This window comes from Strix aluco, chromosome 5 (assembly GCF_031877795.1).
Source record: "Strix aluco isolate bStrAlu1 chromosome 5, bStrAlu1.hap1, whole genome shotgun sequence".
Classification (NCBI taxonomy): domain Eukaryota; kingdom Metazoa; phylum Chordata; class Aves; order Strigiformes; family Strigidae; genus Strix; species Strix aluco.
Genome location: NC_133935.1, coordinates 29,470,125 through 29,488,333, shown reverse-complemented (window position 1 = coordinate 29,488,333; position 18,209 = coordinate 29,470,125). Strand labels below are relative to the sequence as shown.

Below are 18,209 nucleotides of genomic sequence, written 5' to 3'. Positions count from 1 at the left end.
GATGGCCCAGCAAACAAATAAGCAACTTCTGCAAAACGTATCTGGACATCAGCCATACTAACCATGAGTACTGCTCTCCCCTATGGATACAACAGCTGCCCATTGGAATAAACAGGAAACCATTTTATCCTCTGAGGAGCAAGAAAGGTGAAGGGATCATGACTGTAAATTGTGTGTCTCTGGGTTTGGGGCATGCAGCATAAGCCACAAACAAATAGGTCTTCTGTTTTTTCTCATAGAGCAGGGACTCAAATGCTGGGCTTCTCCTTCTGAGCTGGTTCTCTGACCTAATGTTACCCTTTTCTCCAGTGCAAGAGAAAAAAGAGCAGAAGTCCTGGTTTCTCCACTGTGGTTTTGAAAGCAGTCAAATAGTACGGCATGGGGAGGCACTGCAGCAATACACCTGCCAGGTCATGTGAAATACAGGTGTGGATCTGTCTTGTCTGATTCTGCATGACCACACATGGTTGGTTTGTGTGGTCCTGGCTACGAATACGTGTGCTTCTGCGTTTTGCCTTCCTACCAGTTGGTGATGTTCATCGGGGAAAACTTTGAGCCCCTTTGGGATCAACTTTTCTTGGCCATTTTAGAGTCCTTACTTTCCCAGCCTCTTGGAAAGCAAATCAATTTTACATCAAATGAAGGCAGTCAGTGAGAATTTGCTTTTGCCCATGGAACACTCTGATTGCTGGGCTCCTTGGCCAGACCTTTAGGGCTTGTGTCATGCAGGAGGTCAGGTGAGCTACGCCAAAAGGGGCCTTCTAACATCAACAACTCAAGTTTCAGTTCGACTCAAGACTGGGGAAGCTTCGCCCTCTTTCCATGTGATGTATCTATTACTGTAAGTTGCATCTGCACCTAAATAGGGTAAAGTGACACTGGCACAGTGTGGCAGTAGTGATGTTACTGTGGAAACCTTATTTTAATTATCTGACTCAGGAGAAGCCAGGTAAATCAGTCATTGTAATTCCCCCATTGCAGCAACTGCGCTGCTGAAAGATATGGACTGAGCATTGCGTATGTAGAGCTCTGCCACTGACAAGTTTGTGACAGCCATGTGGTGCTGGGAAAGCTGTTCCCCTCTGTGTCCTTTGGTTCTCCCCAACCCAGGCCCTCACACTTCACCTGCTGGACCCACATGGATGGCAAACCTTCTAGATTGGTGACAGTCTCTGCACTCCTGGTCAGACCACCAAACATTTCCTCATTATAAAATAGAGAATAACTGATAATGTTGAATGTGCACCTTACTCTGGTGCGAGGGTCTAGGATGGTGATATTACCTGTATGCTAGATGATGTGTCAACTGTCACTCTAAAAACTTTATAAATATCTTGAGCACTGTGTTTAACTCCATAGTCCTAACGATATACTGAAGTTCATCTTTATGATCACGTGTGACAGTGTCCACAAGTACCAGGTGCGGTTTGAGACCTGACAGATTCCATCAAGTACAAGATTTCCAGAAAGGAAAGATGCCTACATATCTATTTATAGATGTCTATTTATACTGCAGAGGTGTTGGATGCTGATGAGCACACAGCATGTGGCCAGCTCTAGATAGACCTTCTTTCCACTCAGCAAGCATTTTATGGGTTCTTTGATCAAAGGAGGCAGGATAATGCTCCTACTTGCTTTCATTCTGAGAGGCCAAAAGCATGTGGTGCAAAGGGCATATAAACCAGTGTTGTCTGGCTTTTCTGGCCGGAGGTCTGTGTGCTTTCTGGTCAAATTGTCCACACAGGAGTCTGAGAACAGGAAAAAATAAGTATTAGAAACAAAAAGGGGTGGTGAGTTAAGGTAAAGATCAAGAACAGGGAGAGGAGGTGGAGCATCTTGGCTGGATGAAAGCTGAAGGGCAGGGAGGAGAGGAACAGCCAATGGAAGCAGATGGACCAGGGGATGTTCTCTGATGCATGTCCCTTGGTGTCTCATTCCTAACAGACGGCCCTGGGAGCTGATCCAGCATGTTATATCCTGATGTCTGGCCTGCCTGTGAAGCCAGCAGGCTTGAAAACAGAAGTGGGAGTCTTGTGCTGGGCGCTCTACAAGGTGGCCAGGGACTGACTGCAATGGCCAGGAAGGGGAATACGAGGGGATGACCATGCAGAAGAGAAGAGAGAGCAAGCATGAGGTATGCAGTAGGGTGGAGGAGAAGGAGAAAATGGACTGGCTGGCATTGCTGGGAGAGACCTGGAGCAGAGGTGTGCAGGAAGGAGCAAAGGATGTTGCAAAGGGATGGACAAAATGGGATGAAGAGCAGTAGCAAGCATTTGTACATCACAGCTGTGAGAGAATGAGTGGTTTGGGATTTTGAAGGAACTTAGCCCAGAATTAGGGGATACAGGCTGTTAGTCAAACTTCCTAAAGGACTTGAAACTCAGCATGAGACACTCCCACCCAGCAGACCACATCACAGGCACGCAGACCCATGACACGTGTGCGGTTCCACAGGGTGATGTCATGGTAGTATGGCATTGCTGCACCACAGTCTCCCTCCCAGAGACTTCTCCTTTTGTTTGTCTTTTCTGGCACTGTCCAGAGCAAAGCACAGGGATTTCTTTGTCTCCAGGAGATCAATCCTCAGCCTGGCAAGGGCTGGAGAGGCCCTAGAATATGTTAACGTTATTTATTTCAGCAGGTAGACTGCCACTAAGATTGGGCTACTGTTGTGCCAGACACTACGCAAAATCATGGTAAGAGGTGGTCTGTGCTCCAAAAAGGTTATTAACCAGGGCAGTCAAGGACATGATGTCACTTGCTCAACTGGCCCATTAAGTCAGTGCCAGAAAGGGGGGAGGACCCCCAGCTTCCTTCATCTGAGGTCAGTGCTTGGTGGACCAGCTCAGATCATTTCTCACATTGCCCATATCAGCATATTCAGCTTGCCAGTGTTTATCTCACATCCTTGAGCAATAGCCCTCAGGACTTTGCAGTTCGGTTTTGTTTTATTTTATGGAGGAAGTGACATTCACAACATGCTCGGAGGTTATGTTGCTGCATTACAACAGCCCTCATCCTACATGGAGATGTAAGATATGTGAGCACTGCAGATGTGATGACTCAGCTTTGCTGGATTTTACAGTAGTGGAGCTCCATTGACATTCCCACAGAGATACTCTGATAAGCTTGATGTAAGAAGAAAGAGAATCAAAACTAGTGAAGCTGCCCCAGAGTTAGGTACCCAAAGCAAGCCTTCACTGAAGCCCTTCTCCGATACAGCAGTGCAGCACACAGGGAGGAAGGACACGCACATCTCCCCAGTTTGAGATGCTTATGATGCAAAAATACTTACTTGATCTAGTTGCCCTGACCTTCTTTTGTAGTCAACAGAAAGACAACAAATGCAATTAGGGCACAGCTTCTCTGGTTTCTTTTAAACTTTTACTTTGGATAAAACAACTTGCTGTCTGGAAGCGCTCACTCCCCTGTGCTGACACAGAGAGCACCTTGCTCAGACACAGCTTTTGACACCTGGTCAGATGAATCCCAACCTGGCCATCCCATGGAGAACCAAAAAGGCTGGCAAGAGCCCAGTGCACTGGATCTCTTTGGAGTGGGAAACTCCGCTTCAGTCACACAGACTAACGCATCTCATGCAGAATTACATGTAATCTGCAAGTTCTTCAGGAGCTAATTCATTGTGGCAAGAGGTGGGTGGCTCCTACACCAGCACAAGCTTTGAATCAAAGGCACCTGAGCATCGCTGGCAGCTGACTGGTTTGAGGTGTGTACACTCATCCAACTGTACTTCCCAAGGAGACAAGCAAAGGGTGGGGAAGGGGCTTCCTGTGCCAGTGACACAGCACTGAGGTAAGGAAGGGACCAAGTCAGGTCAGTAGGCTAGGTAGGGGAATGCTGCGCTGCTCAGATGTGAAGTGGCTACATCTTGGGTTTGGTTTGGTTTGGTTTTACTCTCCTTGCTGGCCTTGCATTTGAGAATAGTATTTTTGGTCATCTAAGGACAGCCAGACAGGGACTCTGTCCCAAGTGTCAGCATGCCAAAACCTCAGGGATGACCAAGAAGAGACACCTTCACCAGGAGGATAACCATGCCTTTATCAAGGAGCTATCATGTGAGGAAAAATCTGGTCATCTTCATCAGGAGGACCACCAATCCCTTATCAAGTAGATACCACCAAGCACTACCACTCTACCCAAATGAGAACTGCTTTTCCTCCCAAAATTTCCATCTGCAGTGCAATGATCAAAACAAACCATTACTAATCAATGATCTCAAGTTCCAAGATAATGCCAGAGTTATGCACATCCCAGCTCTGCTTCTTGTGATAGAGCTGAGTACATTAATTGCTAAACAATGTTGTTTCAAACTGTACGTACACTTACATAACCTCGTACCATATAATCAACACATTTCATAGCACAAAGAGATCAATCATTCTGATCCCTGTCACAGAAATATAACTCTGCTCCCTATCATGTCATGAAAACAACAACAAAAACCAACCAAAAGAATTTCCAACCTCCACACCTGCCAACACCCACCATAGCTTTATGTACCTTGAGATGTTGGCTCTTCTAAAACCCGTGAACACCACATGACCACCGCTGGCAGTCAGCAGCCAAAATCCAGCCATATGCTACTGCTCCAGCACAGAGCAAAGATCATAGGGAAAGGCTGGGGGGAGGTCTTCAGATGAAGGAAGGGAAGGAGAAGGGGAAGGGAAGAAACAAGAATAGTGATGGAAACAGAGCCTTCTGCACTGTGTTCCCCTCCCAGTTCCCTTCCCAGGATGCTCCCCACCCAGCCCTTGGGTGCTCTTTCCAAGGCTGGGACCAGAGGCTTGCAGCCTCCTCCAGAGCCAGCATTAACAGCAGGCTGTTGGTACAGGTCCCATACTCACCTGTTTGCTTTGCTCTTGCTGCATCTCTAGAAGGATAAGACAGGTACCACTAGTGTCTCCAAAACATCTCCAAAGCAACAACAAAGGTACTGGGGAAGTGTGGCAGGGGCTGAGACCTGTAGGACCCATTACTACAGCATTGCATGGGCTAGAGCACATAGCAGGGGAACAGCCATGATACCACACTGCTGCTTCGGGGCTGTGTTGACCCTGCTCTAATGGGCCACGTCCTGATGCTAAAATATCAAGTGCTTGACCAGGGGCATGGGAGCTTGTGAAGGGGGTGGGATGCTTTCAAACAGACACTGGCAGTTTTGGGAACTTCAGTCTCCAGGTGAGTATCTTGCCCTGTTATTCTCACTTCCACTTATTCTTCCTTCATGGAGCTATCTTCTCTGCAGAGCAGCAGCTCAGGACAGCTATCTCCCCAGCCAGGGAGCAGTGTGGGGAGAGAAAGCATCTCTTTTTTTAAAGGAAAAAGAAGGGTGATGGCTTTGTCCCAGTGTTGTTTGGTCCAAAAAGACCCACGAGGTGTCTGGCACCTACAAAAATATAGGGCAGTAAAGTCACCAGTGCAAGCTTTCTGGAGACCCATCCCTGCAGGGATTGGGCCAGCCTCCTCTCCCCTCCAGCCCTCCACACAGGTTGGGCCAGTCTGAAAAACTGGAAGATGAAAAGCAGGGGGCTGTTTCTCCAAAGTGCAGCCCATCTTGTCAGGGCTACCATGGCCCCATTCCCTGCAGATGAATCCCCAACTCCATAACCAGCTCCAGCTATGTCCAGAGTGCACCACGCACCTCTCAAGATGCCTAAACAGAAGCAAACAGGGATCCTGTTTGGCCCCCATGGGTCACAGTGGAGCCCAGCCCCTGTGTGACAGCTGCCAGGCTGGGCGCACCCTGCACCCCACCACCCAAGCCCAAAGGGACCCCTCTTTCCCCTCTCAGAGGAGGAGGCAGCAATGCATGCAGCGCCGCAGCCCAGCATCCTCAAGGCTCTAGTACCCTCTGCTGGCCCTGAACGTTTCTTTTGCTAATGAAGCCTCTCCTGGGGTGTTTTTTTCAGCCTGAAGGTCACTCAAAGACACAGCAGCAGCCTCTCCAGCACCCGCAGTGGCTTCACTCGCCTGCAATGTCCAATGCTATGCTGTTTTCAGAGTCCCCCACCAGTGCCCTCACACAGCCGAGCTGGCCCCAAGCTGCCAAGGGCAGGGACCGACCCGCACTTTATGTCTTTGGGAGGACACTTAAGAGAACCAATAGTAGTTTGCTAGAAATGACAAAGACTTGCAGAGTTTGACAAGTGCAAGGTCATGCAGCAAACACAGGTAGGTGAGTGCCCCCTGCAGCAGAAAGCCCAGGAGAGGCTCCTGGAGAGTGGGACATCCCTCCCCAAGGCTGCCAGCACACAAACAAGGTGGTAGAGGTATGGGGAGGAAAGCACACAGCTCTTGAACATTGCCCTGCACCGCCATCCTCACTTGGCACTGCTCTACCCTACTGAGACGGGGGGTCTGCTGATGCCTCCAGCAAGGGTTTCATGCAGCCCTTTACACTGCAGGGTAAAGCATTTGCCTACCGCAGCCCTGGGAGATGGGAAGGAGGGATAAGCAAAGAGCAGCTCTGAAGCAGGGAACAGCAGGTCGTTTCCTTCCTGTCACTGGCAGATAGGTAAAGATGGTGGCAGCTTGCACCAACAGGATTTATGCCTTAATAGGTAGATCAAACCCTGAGCAAGAAATTAGTTTCTGCCTTCAGGACTGCTGGTGGTGCCCGTGGGTATGCATCCCGCCTCGAGACCACATGGTGGACACTGGGCAGTGGGTAACACAGGGCAAGGAGGAGGGATGCCTTTCCAAACAAAATCCCACACCTCCTCCAACATCCCCTCTGTCCCTCCAGGCAGTCAGAGACCCTGGGCTACCAATATCAGTTTTTATTTTAATACAAACTAAAAGCTTTTGGAATTCAAAGAAACATTGGTGTGGCACAGGGACAGAGCACCCAAAGGGAACCTGACTGCCCCAAACCCTGGTTGTTCAAGAGGGAGGCTCCAGGCTGTTTGGCTCGCCAAGGAAAAGCTTCTTCCAGGAGCAGGCACTGACCCCACAGGAATCTCTGCCCACATGTGGACAGGTGTCAGGCAGCAGCAGTTCCCTTCCTGCACGTGGGACAGGGAGGTCACTTGATGCGGTAGAGGACTTTGCGTTGCATGCGGTGCTGGATCTCCCCCCGCCGCATCATCAGCTGCAGCACCTTGTAGATGGCGTGTTCTGGGTATTTCTAGACAAAAGGAGAGCAGGAGGAGATGAGCTGGCAAGGAAAAGCTCACCAGAGTCCAGCAGGACCGTGCAATCACCGCTAAGCCTGGCTGTACCTCTCCAGAGGGAGGGAGCCTGGTGGCACTAGGTGCTGATGCTCCTTTCCCATTTCACTATTTCAGGTCTGACTGCAGTCAGTATCACAAATCAAGCGGTTCTGGTTTCAAGGGTAGGACCCCAAACTACCCGAATAGCCCTAAACCTCAGTGCTTTTGCAGAAAGAGGAGCTCCCACCTCGGTCCCCTTAAACTCCGCAATCACATTGCACACTACTCCCTACAAGCAATTTCAGAAATAAATATGACCAAAAGGCTCTCCAGCCACCTCTTGGGGAATTGGTTTCACCCCTCAAGCAGCAGCCTGCAGTGCCTGGTTTCACAGCCCAACCCTCCACGGGGGTCCCTGGCCCACCTGCCGCATGAAGTCTTGGATGATACTGTGCTCCGAAACCTGAGAACCAATGGCAAAGCGGCGCTTAAGCTGCTTCTCAATGTGGGACAGCATCTCCTGGTCCTCCTGTGTCGTGAAGCCTTCTGCCCCTGGAGGGAGAGACTGCGTGAGCTCTCTGCACTTGGCCAGATGTCACTCTCAAAGCCAGAGTGACCATCTCCTATGTCTCCCATCACACCTGCATATCTCAGACTTTGGGGAACCCATGAGCAAATCCACCAAAGGTTGTGGAGCTTCAAAGACACAGCTGAACATGGACCTGACTGCTGCAGCTTCTTTGAAACCCTTTGTGCTGCATTGCTTCCCAAGGAAACATTGTCTCCACCCCCACAGGGAAGAGCTTAGAGGACAAACAGGTTGGGAAAACACCTCCAGCACTAGACTCTGCCCTTGGGACCACAAGGGGCCAGACCATCCCTCCCTTGCCCCGCATGGGTGGAGACCCTTGGTGTCATTTGTCATTCATCTCCTCATGAGCCACAGCCACGACAGCCTCTTGCTGCCACAGGCACTGCTTTGCCTTTGGTCAGAAAGCAAGTCCAGCACCTGCCCAGGGGGTACATGGTGGCACCCCCTGCCAGCCTGGTCCTGGCAGGGGAGCTTGTCTCTCTTTGTGCTGAGCAGCCAGGCTCAGCATGTCCCTCCTGCCCCCGGCAGAGAGCATCTCCCCCTCACCTGACAGACTGCCCGACATGGCCGCGTCAAGTGTGGACACCTGGAAGAGCCGCAAGGCCTCCTCAACATCTGCCTCGGTGGCAAAGGGCTGAAGCTTCATCTTCCCCAGGGATTCGGCAATGCGCACGATGGCCTCCAGCTGCCTGCGGCCAACGGAGATGTTTCCTGCTTTCTATGGTGGCTCGAGGGGTCTTCTCTTTACTCCTGACCCCCAATACCCCCACCTACCCCACTCCAGGCACATCCTGCCCCTCCCTGTGGCACCTCCAGTGTTGCTCTGTTCACAGAGGGCTCTCCCAAACCCCAGCACCCCTCTAACCCCCTTCCTGGGCTACCCCAGATGACTCCCAGGGATGCAACCTCAAGCCCGAGGGTTTCAGTGGGGTGAGGAGTGTGGGGTTGCTCACCGGATGGTGATGGGGATGCTGGAGCGGCGGTCACTCTCCTGCTCATGCTGGCGAGTGCCGCTCCGCATCAGGATGTAGCGGTTCTTCAGCTTCTCCGCTGCCGCTGCCGACAGCCGAGGGCCACACTTCCTGCAAAAGGGGAGAGGAGCTGAAGGCAGTGCTGCCGGGGAGGGTCCCCTGGGCAGGGGGGTCTCTGGGCACCCTTCACTTCCTTGGGCCATGCTCCGGCACCCTTGCAAGCTGCTCTCACTTCCTTTTTTTCAAGGCAGGAGTTAAAAAAAGGTCACCCAGATAGAGCACTTGCAAATGTCAGCTGCGCAGCTCACTTACCACCACCACCTCCCACTCTGCAGCCTGGGCACTGCCAAAAAGCCATGCCTTTCACTCACGTCCGACAGAAGGAGATGAACTTCTTCAGCTTGTTCAGGTCGATCTCACCCTCCACGGCCTGGGTCTGCGTCAAGGCGCTCACATGTAAGGACATCACATGCTTAGCCAGTGTCTAGGAAAGCAGAAGGCAGTCAGGCAGCAGGAACCCCCCTGCCTCCCCCTCCTGAAAAAGGGGCACCATGAGTCCCAGCTACACCCACATGCCCTGACCCACCATGTCTCGCTCCTCGTTGTGCTCATCCTTGACGATGAAGATCATGTCAAATCGGGACAGTATGGTGGGCATAAAATCGATGTTCTCCTCGCCCTTGGTCTCGTCCCAGCGCCCAAAGACAGAGTTGGCAGCTGCTAGCACTGAGCAGCGGGAGTTGAGTGTGGTTGTGATTCCTGCCTGTGAGTGGAAGGAGAAATGGATGGGGTCAAGACCACTTCCATGTCACAGCAGGGCTAGGTGGCTATTAACTCGTAGTGAAAGGTCCAAAGCAGTTTGCAGTACTTGTCCTCAATCACTTGCATTTAAATAAAACTCCTTAAGTAGTACTCAATTGCTCTGTAATGGTTCCACATTGGAGAAGGGTCAGCACAGGAGCTACATGAGGCTGGACCTACATGTCCTTCTGAAGGAGGAGACCAGCTGAGACTTGAGCACTGAGTGACTTCATTTAAAATGTCATGGCAAATACACACAAGATCCCATCCCAAGTTCGTGAGTTGAGCCAGAAACTGGGTGGCCAGGGCTGAGTCCCCCTGGGCAGCCCCAGGGGCAAAGCGCAGGTTTGCAGGTAGCAGGGCAAAAGTGACCAGCAAGGAAAAGCCGTGGTGGGTGCTCTGTTACCAGGGTGCTCTCTGAACAGCTAAGGGGTGAGCCAGAGAGACCAGGAGGGAGCAGAGGTGCTACAAAAAAAGGTTGAGCAGTAGAAATGAAGAGAATCTCTGATTTAAGAGAAGACCTTGCACCAGGATGTTAGGCAGTTTCTGTAGATCTTATGAGGGGGTGGAGAGCAGTGGGAAGGAAAAAACCAGAAGTGACATCAGGCTGTGACACAGGGACATCAGCAGAACTACTAAATCTAGAGGACCAGAGGTCAGGCAGAGCAGAGGGAGCTCGTTTCAGTCCTGCTGAAGTTCAGGCTGCCTCAGAGAACACAACCCAAAGCCTACAGGCAGGGCTGACCGCTCAGATCTAAGAAACTACTAACCATCAAAACCACTGCCTAGACTCCAAAATGGACACTTTCGGCAAAAGATGCATGACCACTGGGCTCTCAGAAACCCAGCAGCAAGTCAGGCTCCCACCCTGGGGCAACACACACCCGCACCTCACCTTAGCAATGGAGATGGTCTGCTGCTCCATGGCCTCATGAATGGCCACGCGGTCATCCTCCCGCATCTTCTCACCAGAGGTGGAAGAAATGAGGCAAGGAGAAAAAAAAGTCATCATCAGCCACTGCCAGACCTCAGCTACACACCCACTGATGCTGACCCTGAGGTAAAACTCTCCAAGGACCTCTGCCCTAGAGGGTAGGACATAACCAGAATTTCCCTGCAGCCCCATCCCCCAACCTTTCCTGAAAGAAAGTGAGGCAACCTCAGGAGAGTTGCCCTTTCTCTTGCAGCTCTGGGCTCTCCCAGGAAAAGCTGGCAGCCTAAGGGGTCTTCTCCTTGCTCCTATGCAGTCAGCCCTACAGGTACCTTGTCAAACTCATCGATGCACACCACTCCCCCATCTGCCAGCACCATGGCTCCTCCCTCCATGAAGAAACTCCTGGAGGAAGGGTCGCGGATCACTGAGGCTGTCAAGCCAGCAGCACTGCTGCCTTTCCCGGAGGTGTACACCTAGCATGTGGGACAAGGAAGGGGACAGCACATCAGCCACCGCAGGACCCAGGAGCCCACCACTCCAGGGGGAGGACAAAGCACACACAGACATCACAAAATCCAGAGCTGCTGGAGGCAACACAAGGACCTCCAGGAAAACTACTCAGCACATGCCCAAAGCAGACCTGCTGGGTACAGAGCAAGACTATTGCCTAGTCCCAGGCCTCGGACTAAGCAGCTGTGATGCACCAGAGGGCTTGCAGACACACAAATACAAGTATCAAGTACAGAACAGGGAATGATTCATTGTTTGGTAGACTGCTGCAATAGCTGTTTTCCCCCCAAGGGAACAACGCAGTCAGAGGCTGAATTTAATAGAGACTACAAGAAAACACAGCTGAAAATATAATTTCATGCCTGGGCTCAGCCTGGAGGTCCGTGTCTGAGATGCAGTCAACTTCATTTGTCATGATCAGACAGCCTCTCTGCTGATCAAGTCTCAACAATAAACAACAGCACCAGTCACATCTTTGGACATCCGCAAATAGCCTGGCTTACATCATAATGAAAGGCATTACCTGCTTCCCCTTCCCTCCCTTGTCCCCTGTCTTACACCCCATCTCTTCCAGGCTAGCACCAGAAACAGCAGTTCGCATCTCTACCAGCCAGTCTAGCTGTGGATGCATGGGCAGGTATCTGCTGTGACCACAGTCTAGTCTTCAGTGCTATGCAAGGAGCAGAAGGAAGAAATAAGCTGCGCTACAAGCAGACACCTCAAACCACCTACCCCAATGGGCGAACACTTCTCAACAAACTTCAGCAGCTGGGATTTGGCTGTGCCGGGGTCACCCAGCATCAGTAAGTTGATGTCTCCTCTGCGGGTCAGCCCATCTGGGAGCCTGGAGTGACAGGGTGGGAAGAAGAGAGGGAGGAGAGAGGATGAGCCTTTATTTTGATAATCAAGCATTGTTGATGAGGGGCAGGCAGCTGGCAGCACTGCCAGAAGACTGTACGAGGGCTCTGTGCCATGAATGACACCCCTGCCACCACTCACTCTCCACCAGGCTGACTTTTCCCCACCTCTTGCGAGACCCTCCAAATAAGAGGCAAGCAATGGCCTTCTTGATGTCGGTGCTGCCATAGATGGAGGGTGCAATGCTCTTGGCAATGGTCTCGTAGATGTTGGGCATGGCAGCAAGACGACGAAGTTCCTCTTCTTCTTGAGGAGTCACTGAGCCAGCAAAGCTGTGTCCTGTACAGGGATGAGGAGAATGACTCAACAGCGAACAAATGTGTTTTAAAGTAAATGACACTACTACCCCAACACCCACTACCACCAAAATCCCTTCTTGAAGATCATGCCAAGTGCCACCAGGTGGGAAGGGTGGAGAGGGCATTTGCTATCCCAGTGAGGCAGTCTGTGTCCTTAAGACGCTGGTAGGAAAAAACAATGATCTTGGGCAAAGCAGCTCTGGAGGAAGTAGAGAGAGAATTACAGTCAGGACCATGTCTTAAATACATAGCTCAATTTTAACCATCGACTTCAGCCCAGATCCTCAGGGATGGCTTAATAGATTTCCACTAAGATTAATAAGATAAAAGCACTTAAATACCCTGGAGGACTCAGGCTGAAGCCTCCTCATTTGATATCACTGAGAAAAAGTCATAAAGGACATGACTATAGAGCATTCAGGGCAAGTTAGACTCCTGGACTGGCTTGAACCTTCTGCTATATAAGCAGCAGAGAACTCAGACTGTGATTTCATACAGTCCTTCCTGAAGGATGAAACTGTTCAGGAAGGGGACTCTCCCAACAGCAGGCTACCAACACAGACCAGATGGGCACCAAAAGCAGCCCTCACCTGAGCCCTCCACATCCACCTGGATGCCCACCACGCGGATGTAAGCGCTTCGGATGCCAATGCCCACGTTGTCACGGCTTCTGTTCTTGCTCTGGGCAGATTTCTTGATGGAGTAGATGCCCATGACAGTGACTCTGTTCCCTGGGACAACTTTGTCACACAGGTACCTGCAAGGAGGAAGGGGAAAGCAGAGGATGGTAGTGGGGGAAAGGATGCCACCAACAACACCCAGCAGGGTCAGGGTGGGGAGACAGTACTGGTACCTGTCGCAGTACAGCTGCAAGTGCCGGGGCATCTCCCCATGCGGCACAGCATCTGGAGACTCCTGCAGCTTCAGGACCTGGAAGTCCACACACTTGCACTTATCTGGCATGATGAAATAGGGATCCAGCGAGCACTTTGGGCGGCCGGCTTGTTCTCTGTACAGAGATCAACCAGGGAAGGCTGCTGGCACTCAAGAGCCACCCCTGGGAGTCCCCCTGTAGAGGGGATAGCAGTGACAGAGCCCAGAGCAGCCACCCCTCCGAGCAGTGCCGAGCAGGTGAGAAGGGCAGTCACACAGCACTGAACCAAGGCTCACCAGGCCACCCATCTTGTCTTCAACAGCTGCCAAAAGCAGGCATGATAACAAGCCTAAGACAGGGTGATACTTGTCTGAGTACTGTCCCTGCCTCCCCCCTCTCCCCTGCTAGTTAAAACTGGGGAGAAAGGCAATTCATTAATTACACAGAAGGTAACAGTATAGACTCAGCAATACGGCAGGGCATTTTTTGTTATAACGTTGTGCACAAAGCAAATGTTAAGTGGTTTCTGGTGAGAAAACAATTAGCAATGTCACAAGGCTGCCATCAACCTCCCACTCTCTCGAGATGTATCTGCCTTGCTAGGCTACAAGCCCTCCAAGACAAGGAGCACCTCTATGTCCTGCTGCTGTCTCAGTACATCACTACTGATGCCTGACTCCATGCAGGGCTTTCGGGAGGATAACACAAGAGTGCAGATGCACTTGTGTGGTCAAGGATCAATGCAAGGTGCTGTACAGACCACATGCAAGAATGATCCCTATCCCAAAGTCCTCTCAAGCCGCATTAGAGATAAGGCACAGTAAATAAATATTGCCAGGCATGAGCAGACACAACCCACCAGGATTGGTCGGCGTGAGAGCTGCAGCACAGTGGCAGCCTAATGCTTACAGTTCGCATGGGCATCAAGAGCTGGTAAAGCAGGATTTGAAGGTTAGTAGCAAAGCATCCCTACAGAACCTACCGCAAAACTGACCCCTGGGGAGAGGGAACGTGGAAACAAGATAGGAAGTTAGGACAGCAACTTAACACAGCACTATGGGGAGAGCTGAAGGCAGGAATGAACAGATAAAAAGAACCCCCTGGACATGGCCGCTCAGCACTGCTTGTAGCACTGTCACGCAGCATCCAGACTAGTGTGACCACAGATGGATGGAGCTAAAGCCTGCCAGCCACGGGTGCACACAGGCACAAGGGCAACAGGAAGGGAGGAGGCAGGGAGCAGCGCAGATGCTTCTGCCTTGTGCAACAGGGAGCTGACTATGCAGCACGCATGGGATGGAAGGGGAGCAGGAGGAGGGGACACAGCCTTTTTTTCCCCACCAGCCTGCAGCATGCATCCCCTCTATCAGTCCTTACGTGTTACATTTCCTGGGGAGAGCATAACCCTCCAGGCCTGGGCGCACCGCAATGTTGCTGATGGTGTTGCGGCAGCTGCGGCACTGGATGGATATTCTGGTGGCTTTGGCTCTCACTGGGGTTGCTGCAATTACAATCCCAGGGATCTTCACAAGGTGGGACATCTGGTCAGACTGAAAGGGAAAAGATGAAGAGAAGGTGAGAAAGTCATCACTGGAGGATGGACAGGAAACTAAAGAAGAAATACAGTTCTTTCTTAGCTCCACTTCCCACATTCATGGGACTAAGGTACCACAACAAAAAAAAGCCTGCACGATGTCACTCTTTCGCTCTACAGTAGTAGAGGAATGTTGCATGATGTAGCCATTCTGATTTCAAAGTAATAAAGAAAAGGACAAAACACTCCATGCAGAACATCACTAACAGCAATAACATACCCACAGCAGAAATCAGCCATAACAGTCCTTTACAGTCAGATTTAAGTTGCAGAGTATCCCTGCCTGTAAATTAGTGTACAATGCATGTCCTGAACTATGTGGTAAAGTACCAAAAGCTTCCCTGCAATCACACCCATACAGAAGCAAGCCCTGCTACTCGCTGCTCAGCACGACAGCTGATTCACCTCACCTTCAGGCTGCGGATGTTGGCTGCGTTGGCATCCGATACCAACATCACCTGGATGTCTTGGAGAGTTTCCTCCCCTGAAGGACGAGGACGAGTGACCTCATCTGCAACTTCTTTTGCCGCTTCTTCCAACTACAAAGGGAAGAACTAGGCTATTATGGGTATATTGCAGTATATCCTCAAGGTCGCTCTCATGATGCGACAATGTTTCCAGGTTGCCAACCTCCTCCATCCTTACCAGCTGCAGGTGCTCCGCTGGTTGTTTGTACAGATAGTCAGCAAGATCTTCATCAAAGCTGGCCAAGTCTTCCATCTCCACCTCCACCCAGTACTGACTCAGGTTATAGTGCCGTTTAAGCTCATCCCTAGAAGACAGTAAGCGGTAAAGGATGGCGTGGCAGAAAGCACCAGTCACCCATAGTGACCTTATGACAAGCAGAAAGCAGAGAAGGCAGGTTCTGCAGGGAGTCCTTGGTTTGGAAAGCAAATGGGGAAAATCAAGAGAGTGCCAAGAGAAATGTAGGGGGACCTAGGCAAATCTTTCATCCAAAACCACTTTGAAATGTGATATGAGACCAGGGACACCAGTGCTTACAGTAACAGTGTAAAGCATAGCACCAATTGTTTACTAGAGTTACATGACTAGATAGGCAATTAGAAAACTTCTCACATGATAACACCTATTATACCCAAAATATGATTTAAAAAAAGGAAGTAATAGCATAGGAGGCAACATTCTCCTTAAAAAGGCCAGGGTGCGTAAAAGTCAGAGATGAAAGGTGAAAGATTGTCCCAGCCCTTGCATGATACATGTCCATGTTCTGTCACAGTTGTGTCTCCAAACTGCACAGGCAAAAGGATGGCCAAGAGACCTTCAGCCTCAGAAGGCACACATGGACAGTGCTGCACTGATTTTAATGAATACAAGACAAAACTCCAGACCAGAAAGCCCTAGAACTTGAAGACAGACATTGAATTTCAGAACTAGGTACAAGCTTGGCAGTGTGGATCCCTCTATTGCTACCTCTGCTGCTGGCTGGCTGCCTAAACATTTGAGAGAACACCAGACCTCAGTTTTTCTACACAGTTAAATGAGAACAACATTTTTATACTGACAAAGAGCTCTTTACAGTCTATGGGCAGAGAAAAGCTGACATTGCTATTGTATGTCCGGGGTACACGTAGCAGGAGGGAGATTAACAGCAGATTGGATGTGCAAAGAGGAGCAGGTAAAGGCACAGACAGAGAAAAGGGGTCACAGCAGCACCTGTATTTGAAGGTGAAGCCTGTCCGGTCCGTGCCCACCCGGTACTGCCGCAGAAACTCCTTGAACCGCGTCTGCAGCTGCGACTTCCGAATCTGCCCCTCGTCCACCGACGCATCACCCCCAAAGCTGTCGCTGTAGTAAATGCCGGGGTCATCGAAGCCGGACATGGCGACTGCTGCTCCCCTGCAGGGGCGAGAGCGCACGGTCAGCCCCAGCAACCTCCTCCTCCGCACCAAACGCCCCACGGGATCCTGCCCCCCCCCCCCCCGCCCCCTGCTGCACTGCACCCCACGCACTCGCGCAGCCCCCGTCGTCCTCTCCCACCCCCAGTGCCCCATGTGATCCTCCACCCCAAATACCCCACTCGCGACCCCCCATCCGGCCCCGCTCCGCACCCCGCTGCCCGCAAGAAGCCACCACCAACTTTTTCGCGGCAAAAACGGCGCGCGGCGGAACCCGAACTGCAGCACGGGGCGCGCGCCGCCACCACCGCGCGCTCCGATTGGCCCGGCCGCCGCGCGCCGCCGCGGGTTGGGCCCCGGCCGCCCTCCCGCCCCGCCCCAAGAGGAAGCGCGCGGCACCGCCTCTGCCGCCGATTGGCCGGGGCTCTTCACCCCCTGCCGGCCGGACGCACTTTGGCGCGAAATCTGGGAGAGAAGAGCTGGGGGAGGCGAAATGGCGGTTGGGCGAGACCATTGTGGCGGTGCGCGGAGGGGAGTGCGCGCGGGTGAAACCATTGCGGGCGGGGGAGAGCGTTAGTTGTGGGTGGAAACGTGGCCGTCACAGGTCGGCGGCGAGGTGGAGGCGTTAATTACCGAGAATAAAGGAAATTACAGCTGTAGTCTCCTTGCAGACAGCTGGAGCCTGTGGGGTTTGGTGGGGTGTTTGGGCCTAAGCGATGTGTCCCTGTGAGCAGGAGGGGCCTGAGCTTTGGCCTGGTCTAGGTGCAGTGCAGCAGGCCCACAGCCATGGATGGCAGGACAGAGGAGAAACCTGCGGGATGTGGTGGGACATACTGTGGGGAAGTGGTGGGCAGGGAGGTCTGGCGGGGGCCCCACAGGGATGACAGTGAGCAGGAAGCCTGATGGCCTGCAAACAAGCTGCTGCTGCTTCAGGATATGTGTTCTCTGAGGTACTTTTCTGCTGACTAGTAGTGAATTTTGGGGGAAGGCTGTCAGGTTATTGGGTAGGAATTTTGGCCCTTCAGAAATACGGTAGTGCACATCCTAAATGAAAACAAAGCTGGGAAGCGTAGTGCGTTGCAAGGGAGGTTTTAACTGTAGCAGGTGGGAAAGAAACCAACTCATGTTGCGGAGAAACCAGATATAAAGATCATAGTCTTCACCTCTGAAGACTTGTTTGGGCTCACACCCAGTGAGCAATAGCACAATGGCTGAGATACTTAAAACACCATACTTCTGCCATGAGCATGGAGGGGATGATGTCAGTCTGAATCCAGATTCCCTAACTTTGAGGTCACAGTTATAATCTCTTCAAGCAGTGGAGAGGGGTTAAGTGTGGTAGAGTGCATTTTTGAGCTCATGGGCATTTATTTGCATGTTTGGGATGTTTAGTTATTCAGTGTGGCTGAATGAACATAATGATTTAGTTGGGGTGGGTTAGAGGGACTGAATAGGTAGAACTTAATATAAACTTGAATGAATAAGTTCTTGTATTTGAATAGCTGTCAAGCTTCATATCCCTGCTTTTCAAACATCTGACTATCTTCTTTAAAAATTAACTGGTTTTGCTACCAGGGGTTGGCAAATGGGTCCAAATAGAGAAGTAGTAAAGGGGATTTTGGAAGAGATACAGGGTAGATAAGAGCCTAAGAATAATGACAGCCCCTCTTTCCCGCTGCTTATTCTCA

The 18,209-nt window shown here is 51.4% G+C and overlaps 1 protein-coding gene across 3 annotated transcripts; it reads right to left on the bottom strand.

The window, feature by feature from the left end:
* Nucleotides 1-6,785: 6,785 nt before the first annotated feature.
* Nucleotides 6,786-16,818, bottom strand: MCM5 (minichromosome maintenance complex component 5). Of its 3 annotated transcripts, none has more exons than XM_074826520.1 (17): nucleotides 16,764-16,818; nucleotides 16,340-16,522; nucleotides 15,311-15,437; nucleotides 15,076-15,204; nucleotides 14,449-14,621; nucleotides 13,051-13,206; nucleotides 12,788-12,954; nucleotides 12,006-12,177; nucleotides 11,713-11,824; nucleotides 10,800-10,943; nucleotides 10,432-10,497; nucleotides 9,322-9,498; nucleotides 9,107-9,219; nucleotides 8,718-8,846; nucleotides 8,311-8,453; nucleotides 7,597-7,724; nucleotides 6,786-7,147 (listed from the first exon to the last, which is right to left on the bottom strand). In XM_074826520.1, exons 2-17 carry the CDS (start codon nucleotides 16,504-16,506, stop codon nucleotides 7,046-7,048), a joined length of 2,205 nt encoding a protein of 734 aa, XP_074682621.1. In that variant the 5' UTR covers nucleotides 16,507-16,522; nucleotides 16,764-16,818; the 3' UTR covers nucleotides 6,786-7,045. The 3 variants fall into 3 exon arrangements, 2 of the variants coding, with proteins under 2 accessions (XP_074682621.1, XP_074682620.1); XM_074826519.1 differs by having other exon boundaries at nucleotides 16,735-16,795; XR_012623516.1 differs by lacking the exon at nucleotides 8,311-8,453 and having other exon boundaries at nucleotides 16,735-16,795.
* Between the last annotated feature and the right edge of the window lie 1,391 nt (nucleotides 16,819-18,209).